General features: G+C 32.9%; 1 protein-coding gene across 1 annotated transcript; it reads right to left on the reverse strand.

Moving 5' to 3' along the window:
• Window positions 1-1,746: 1,746 nt before the first annotated feature.
• Window positions 1,747-3,355, reverse strand: LOC137921448 (ctenidin-3-like). The gene is made up of 3 exons (XM_068764213.1): window positions 3,282-3,355; window positions 3,116-3,158; window positions 1,747-2,553 (listed from the first exon to the last, which is right to left on the reverse strand). Exons 1-3 carry the CDS (start codon window positions 3,294-3,296, stop codon window positions 1,880-1,882), a joined length of 732 nt encoding a protein of 243 aa, XP_068620314.1. The 5' UTR covers window positions 3,297-3,355; the 3' UTR covers window positions 1,747-1,879.
• Window positions 3,356-8,825: the final 5,470 nt, after the last annotated feature.

Below are 8,825 nucleotides of genomic sequence, written 5' to 3' on the forward strand. Positions count from 1 at the left end.
GAAGATTGCCACGATGACCTGGTATTGCGCTGCACTTATTCATCGACTTTCCGCAACCTTGACTATCTTGTCAATCAGTTTAGTTGGGGGTTCACCCGGTGGTCGCTATTCGAGAACCTTTCGGTCTTAAAAGTCCTTAGTTGCACGAGCGATGTCCTCCGCCCACTGCCAATTCAGTCGAGCAAGTTTTCGCGCTTTGTCGGTGACCTTAACTCAACCCTTTACATTGCTCTCTGAGTAGCCTTGAGCATTCTTGTAAGTCCCATCATAAATGACTCCGTCCCAGAGCCATAAGTCATCACCAGCAACACATAATGTTCAAAGACCCTCGTCTTCAGATTGTTGTCTAGTAACTTGGAACGATAAATGAAACACATTTTTTAAAAAAAAATAGTGATAACGTTATCTTACTGTTAATAGTTTTTTTATAAGGTTTTTGCAGTCACATCTGTTTTTTCTTCGACAGAGAGGAGGAGAACCTTATTCAAATTAATAATATGTACATTAATATATTTTAATAATATATAACTGTCGTTGGCTTAAGGAAAGAGTGCTATATCATCAAGTGTAGTTGTTATAAATATTACATCTATCCCCTACGTATAATCTTAAATACAATTGATACATTTACATTACTTTAATAAATAAATGGCTGTGGATTTTTTTCCCTCCATAAAATATTGTAATTGATAAAATTACTTTTTTATTTCTTTCTAAGAACCTCTTATAGACTTTTTCCTGCTATTTATATCTGAGTATACATATACAGCAAATATACGACAAATGTCTAACACTAAACTTATTAATTAATTAAATTTATTTTTATGTAATTACGCATATATAATAGTTATTCTAATTATACTATGTGTTTATACTATTTATTATTCTATTTTTTATAATCTTACTTTTAATAGTTTCTGATAAAGTTATGTAACCCGTGGCGTTATGTAGTATTAGTCAAATGAAGATATCTCTATCTGTTATTCCATTAAAAACAAGAACTTATGTTCATAATTTTCAGTTCAGTCCAGCGAGATCTAAGCTACTGACCATATATCCAGGTCGCGTTCTGTGCCGAACGAACGTCAGACTATCCAGTAACAAGTTAAGCGAGTCTTCTTGAAATTTCGGGGCGCTGATTCTTTAATTTTGGTTTGAAGAATTTTAATACAACGCTGAAACGTCATTCATTTATGGACCCCGCATGTTAAACATGAAACTTAAACTGTGTAAAAGTGATATAGCTTAACTTGTGTATTAATTTAATACCAACGTAGACTTCGTATGATTATTCCATATCGTCCTCCGTTATTCGGTGTATTTTATTATAATCGGAACTTATTTTGTGGTAATATTTTAGACAAAAATAAACAATATCTTATAACTTAAAAAAAGGAGTTCATAGAAGTGGTAAGATTATTGACTGGTTTATTTTTTACATGCATACTGATAAAAAACCAAATTGCGCTATAGGTTCTAATATGTTAAGACTTTAGATTCGGGGGAATTGAAGAGAAAGTTTGTCGCTAAACTTACGACTTTAAAAAATAGTATAATTTTTGTTAAACAAAATACTACTTTTTAGTAGTTAAGTAGTGGGCAATTAATCTCGATCTCGTTAATAATGGAGCTACCAATTGTAAATTACGTAAATAGTGTCGTAGTAAGCACGTAATGGCACTGTTAAACGATGTAAAAATTATGTGCGTTAATACAAACATGGATGATAATCGAAAAAAAATGCAATTATGTCGTAGAAATTTTCTGATTTATTTATAGGATTTAAATTTTGAGTCCTAACATAATTTGACAATTCTTAAACATGGCATTGCTTAATACAATAATGTATTTAGATTAATTTATTTTTGTTTATTATTTTTTAGTAGTGCTTATGTTCGCTGTGACCATGATGGTCATGGTGGCTAAACCCTCCGTCATGGTGACCTTCAAAACCGCCATGTTTTCCACTCTCGTGATGTTCGTGGCCGAAGCCTGAGTGGTGTTCACTGCCGTGGACAGATTTGTGTCCAAATCCGTGTTCAGTCTTGTGTCCAGTGTTAAAACCTCCGTGGGTACTTCCGAAGCTGTCTCCTTCTTGACCTTCACCAAAGCCGTGTCCTTGGCTGCCAGTTTGTCCAAATCCACCTTCAGCTTGTTCAAGTCCAGTGTCTTCTTGTCCGAACCCGGCACTGCTGCCTTCGCTGCCACTGTGTCCAATTCCGCTGCTAATGTGACCAACTCCGCTACCACTGAGACCACTGCTGCTGCCACTAAGTCCGATTCCGCTGCCAGCGTGTCCAACTCCGCTGCCTCCCTGTCCAAATCCGCTACTACTGTGTTCATATTCGCTGCCAACGTGTTTGGATCCGCTGACACCGTGTCCAATTTTGCCACTTCCGTGTCCTACAGCGAAGCCGCCTTTGTGACCACCGCTGACGCTACTGCCGTGGCTACCGTGGCTACCGTGGCCGAATCCGTGACCTTCATCGCCGTGACCATGTCCGTACTCGTCGCTTTCACCATATTCTTCACTGCTAAATCCACCGCCGTACCCTGTTATTGGATTCGGTTGTTAGACTATGTTTGTCTATGATAAATAATAATTATTTATTTTTTGGGCATTGTTAATAATACGTATAGGTGGACGTTTCGATCCATTAGGCGGGATTAAAATTGATGTTTGTTATATCTTTTTACCTGTAAACACCTGTACATATTTGCAAATTATATTTAATTAAAACTTTTCCTTTCTTGTAAAGATTGTAAGTTGAAATGACGATTTAATATTTGTAAGGTACATTGTATTATTGGTATTTAATATATTCTATAAAATATCTTTTAAATATAATACAACTTCACTTTTTCTTTCAGTGTTTTCTTTCGCATAGAACTGCCTGACCTAACCACTAAAAACATTCAAAATTTCAGGAATTTAAAGAGATGTATATTTACTAGCAATTTTTACGATCGTTATCCAAATAGAACCATTGAAAAAATTAGCTTGTCAATAAACTGTTTTTATATAACAAATTGGAATAAAGGAACCTATCCGTTTTTCAGCCTTAGTATTTAAAAAGATTTATATTTAGTTAAAATGAATATATAAATAGCATACCAGGTCGGGCCACAACAACTGCAACCAATGCCAAGGTTACGATCTGTAAAAACATCAAATATTAACATAACAACACATAATTTATTTACAAAACACAAAAAGTTTTATTCCGACAATGTACGTATCATATCTATTACAGAATTCTATCCAATGTTATTGAACTTACCAAAAGCTTAGCCATAATAATTTTAGTCTAGAGACGTATGTTTTGAACGGTGACCTAACTGCAAATAATTCCGAGCTTAATCCTCTGTGCTTATATAGGGAAAAAGTCGCTGAAAACAAGTCACTTTGTCCTGATCTCACACCGTCATACAACTTATAATTCTTCATTTCCGAAAACTATGTTGTAGTAATTATTAAAATCAGACAAATTGGAAATGTCTAGTTTTTTACCATTTAAATTTTTTTATCTTCCTCACCAAATCTTAAAATTTTCATTTATTTGAATTTAATAAATGGTTTTAATTTCGATAAAATTATGTATTGTCTTTTACGAATCGAAAGCATGGTTGATTTTTTCTTAAGACTTTTATTTATAAAGCACGATTTGCTTGTTATCAATAGGCTAATTTTTAAATGTATAGTATATGCCTTTCTCAACCAGCTGCAATGAGTTAGTACAAAGGTTGAAATAGTTTAATAAAAATAGGTAAAGGAAATAAGTAAAATGTACATATATGTATATATGTCTACACATATATATTTATATGTATATATATATATATGTAAGTGTGTGTGTGTGTGTGTGGAACAATAATGAAAATGTTCCTTTACAAATCATAGAAAAAGTAACAGAACGATTAAGACTCATTTTACAGACGTTTACTAAATAAAATGATACTTTTATAAAACTATTATTAACTATTTAATTTCATATTGTTGGGTTTTATCCAAAACCACAAAATCTCTTATGTGTGCTACGCGTCATGGGGTACCGATACAGGTTATGGTAATTGTATAAAAATACGAAAACAGGTTCGTTTTTTGCGTTATCAAGATATATTACTCATTTTTGAGTTTTTTCCTTAACTAGTAAATTAAATTGTCGTGTTTTCGTAATCAATAAGTACAAAAGTTAGACATCACCATGTATCTTATAGTTAGGTTTACTTAAGAACAGTTTAATAAATAAAACATCAGAGATTAGAAGTCGCTTTATCATTTCTGTCTGACGCATGCATTTAGTTGTTGTTGTGTAAAAATTCTATTTATTTGTTTCTTCTTCAAAAGCTTACAGATAATTAATAATTTGGCAAGTTTAGAATAAACATTATTTAAAATGAAATCAATTCGCCAATTAACATCTTTTACCGATAAATATGATAATATAAATTAAGACTATATTAAATAAGAATTCTCTTTAGATTTTTTTTTGTTTTATTGCGAACACAACCGCATGAATTATATTTGTATTTTTTCTTTTATATTTTGATATTTATTGCTCGAATCTTTCTATTTTAGCTGTGCATCTTTCCATCGCTTTCTGCCAAGTCGTTAGTTTTGTTTTTAATTTAACATTCTTAGTCCATTTTGTTAAAATGACTGTTTTTTTTCGTTATCCAAGTCACGGATATAAAGCTGCTAACGGTTTTATAAGTTCTGTATTCTACCAAAAAAATAAGCCATGCTCGCTTCCAGACCATGTAACACATCGTAAGGCATTCGACGTTCGTTATAACTTTGCTTGTTGATAAAACTATACAAATCAAAGGGTACAACTCGAAAAAAATAATTTCTCATAAATATAGCGGCTTGGATTCAGTTAATATACGGTGTGGTGAATCTTTAGCTGGTTTCTATTCAATCACCAACTGCACTTTGTAAAACTTCATGGTTAAATTTTTACGCAAAACTCGCTATGAAGTGGTTGCGAATAGAGAGACAAGCTCGGATCTTTAAAACGGCTGCAAATGTTTTCAACTGAATTTTGTTTTGTGTTGACTAAATATACATAGCAAGTATTTTTTGATCTATTCACTAATTTCTTTATTTCTATCGCGAAGCTTTATTGCGATCCGTAGAAAAACTGTAGTCACCGACCCGGCTCAAAGAATTTCTCTAGCAGCCGTCAGTCATTGGAGCCAAAAGGTTGTCGAGTGGTGACTACAACCCGGTAGACGTCTCATGGGTAGGTCCCGCCCATAAGGGGTCGACTGAAGATAATTAAAGTCGCGGGATGTCACTGTATTCGGACAGCGCGAGACCTGACATCGTGGCGATCTTTTGTGGAGACATATGCCTTGCAATCTGTAATCTTGCAGTCTATTAATTGATATGAATGATAAAGCAAGCTGGTATTCGTATTAGTGGTCTTATTGTAAAGATTATGTTTTGTAAAAATATCACCAATTTTAGATAGTTTTTACAGATTAACTATTTCCCAGTAAATTTGTAAAATTTTATCGGAATATCTGTGTTAAATTAAATTCGTCGTAACGAACGATTGGTTATATTAATAATAAGTCAAGAAGTTAAAACCCAGAACTGACATGTCTTTTTCAATAATCAAATAATTTAATAGAAAACTATGTTCCTGTATTTAAATTTTTTTTGTCAAGTTTATCCTATTTAGAAAGTAAATCTAATTAACTCGTCTTCATGTTAGCGTGTTGTTTTGCGTAGTTTTTTGTTGTCTATGACTCTTAATCAACAATCTCAAACATTCTTTAAATAGGGAAATCCTTTTTACGTCCAGAATTAGAATTTATTTTTTGTTCTTTTGTAACGTTGCAAGTTAACGTCCCCTAAATCTTAGTTAAAATTTCAACCAAAAAAATATAAACACGAGAAACATCTCATAAATCGCAATACAGCAAAAAATTGTTCAACCCTTAGCGGGGAACGGTACATCTCAAGTGGCGTGGGGTTGTGGAAAAGTGCTATCGGTTTAGCGGATCTTTGTTTTGATAACAAATTCCAATGCGCCCGCGCACCAGCCAGAGCAGTTTACATCGGTGCTCGACAGAAGGATCCTGGCCTCGGTCGCGTTCACTAGCTAGGTGTCGTCTCACGCACCGACGCACACTCTTTGTGTCGGTTGCGTTCACCAGCTACGTGTCGTCTCACGCGCCGGGGTCAAGCCAATAAGAATTTACGTTATAAATTCACGTCATGGTCCTTTCTCTGGGCATTATTTAATTCACGCCGCAACCTTTACATCGCCTTGCACCCCAAAGGGTGCGAGTTTTTCACTTAAAATTACCTACTTTTTGGGGTTGATATCATATAATCAAATATATCATAAAACAAATACCGGCGCTCCCTGCTCTCGACTTGCTGCCGCGTGACCAGTCCTGGGAGATCGTGCGGCTGGCTACCAACAACATCAGGGGAGTACCGAGCTGCGGTGCAAAATTAGACCAGGCCTTCTGCCCACTACCCTTAATTAATTAAATATATATATATATATTTTTTTCTTCTTGTGCCTTTTTGTTGCCAACAACCACAACCCCTTTAATTATATGGAAATTATTTAGCCTTTAACGGCACACTTTATTAAGCATATTTCCTGAAAGCATAAGATGATTTTTATGTTTCGTTGTAACAAAAAGAAACTATAACTTACTTGGAAAATAAAGATAATGTTTACAATTGGAAATGGTTTTTGTTGGAGTTTATATTTAAATACAAGATAAGTCACGATCCGAATCATACTACTGATAATAATCATACGTACTATTTTTTTAAGAACTTCTAACTTTTGATTATACTTTATTGGAAGAATATACATTAGTATATTTGACTTTATATTTATTTTTGAAAGCTAAATTGATTCTATGTTTTAATCGTTTTTTAAGCTTTCGGGATTGAATATACAAAATCTATCTATTGAATTCAAGAGTGCAGGTGGATATGTATTACAAGTCGCTCTGATTATATTAATTTTACAACTAATTTATAGCTTTCGAATTTGCTCTAAATATATTCATTAGTGGACTTACCATGATATATATGTGTTTTAGACAAATATATCTAAAGTTGAAGTGTAAAATTGAAAGCACTATTCTACTAAATCTCTTGTACATGGAAGGGGCAAACTACACTCGTTTGTGAACAAGTAAAAATTACGGAAATAGTTCTATTTCATAATTCATACCTAAGTACTGTAAAGTCCATTTTTACGCATATTATTGTTATGCGATTTTAAAGTTATGGAGTTTGTATGTAATCTAAATTTGCAGTAAATTAGAATTTTTTTTTCAAATGAGCTTTTAAATTACACGGTGACCTGTAGAACTGTCGTAAGCTAGCCTAAATGTCTGGATTTCGCAAGGTACGTATAAAATATTAATTAAAACTTATCATCTCATAATTGAATTAAGGACTACTTGTAAGAAAAGAAAGAGCTACACAGAACGAGAATGAAGTTTGTAAATATCCAAAACCTTAATCGCAAATATTTATTGCAGAGAAAGTGTCTTCTGATAATGGAAGTGATTCATGAAACGATTATCAAAAAAGTTATTGTGATCAAAAAATATAAAACTATATTACTTATCAATAAAATAAAATGAATTAAGATTATATGTAAATTAATTTTAGAATTTTACATGAATTTCAAATATCCTGCCTAATTTATTAAGCAACCCTCTCTTTTAATTTCTGAAAACTTTTTAGTACGGTATTAACTTCAATTTAACTTGTTTTGGTTTTATTAGATTTTAGAAAATATTGGAACCTATCCCTACTATTTAATGCGAATTTCTCGTATGCGCTTTTTGTAGAGAACTAATGTTGATTAAAATGGTCTCTATAATTTTTTTAACTATAATTAAATTTATGCAAATATATCTCCGAATGCCAGATTTCTGCTTGCGGTTAACTTTCAATTGTTATTTTTTGTACGCTAGGTTTGTCACTGCTAAGTACAAGATTTACCTTATGTTTTATTTCTAGACGATACACTTTTTTAATCGATATGAGTACTGTGGATATTTTGATATTTATTTATTTACTAGTAAGTGGAAACATTTATACAATATTTTCATCATCAAAATAATTATAACAAAAATCTTATTATAATAAGGAATATGTAAAGTAAATGAAAATTTAAATAAAAATGTATATGATTCAAAGGCTTTCTCTATTAGTTCTCTAAAATAATTATTTGACTCTGCCATAATACTACATAGTGGCTTGATCATCAATTGAGATCCGACAAATCTGTTCATTCTTGGATAGAACAAACAAAATTAATAATGATTACATAAGGATCATCTAACGCAATTATAGAGACGGAGGTATTTATTTTAGTACGTAATTTCTCTAGTGGCGACTATGAGCCGGTGACGCGGCGTGGGTAAGTCCTCCTCACTGTGGACCCACTACATTGTCAAGGTCGCGAGACGTCGACTTATGCCTTGCAGTAGGCTTCTTTAGCCTAACATCAAAATGATGTAGCATAGTATTATAGGCTGTGATTAAATTTCCTACCTTCATTCCTGACAGGTTCAATATAAAAATAATACCATCAACGTTAAACAGAAACTGGCTGCAGATCTCGAATCTTCTTGCAAAGATCGAATAATTTATGGATTGCACTAAAGATTGAGTAGATATCCTTGAAAAGCAACTCGTTTGCTTGGGTATTCCCCCAATCTTTAATGTACGGTAATCGCGGTATAATGTCAATTAAAATTATAATTCTTTTAGTATAAAATTTTAAATATCTCTCTTTTCTCTGTTACAATATGCCGCTTACGAAATC

Source organism: Battus philenor, unplaced genomic scaffold (assembly GCF_028537555.1).
Source record: "Battus philenor isolate CCGP_79_NKW_IND1 unplaced genomic scaffold, ilBatPhil1.0.hap1 SCAF_19, whole genome shotgun sequence".
Taxonomy (NCBI): Eukaryota; Metazoa; Arthropoda; class Insecta; order Lepidoptera; family Papilionidae; genus Battus; species Battus philenor.

Coding starts and splice junctions, on each gene's coding strand:
- LOC137921448 (XM_068764213.1), bottom strand. Junction 2,554..3,115: donor AGTTGTTGTGGCCCGACCTG/GTATGCTATTTA, acceptor ATCCAATAACAG/GGTACGGCGGTGGATTTAGC.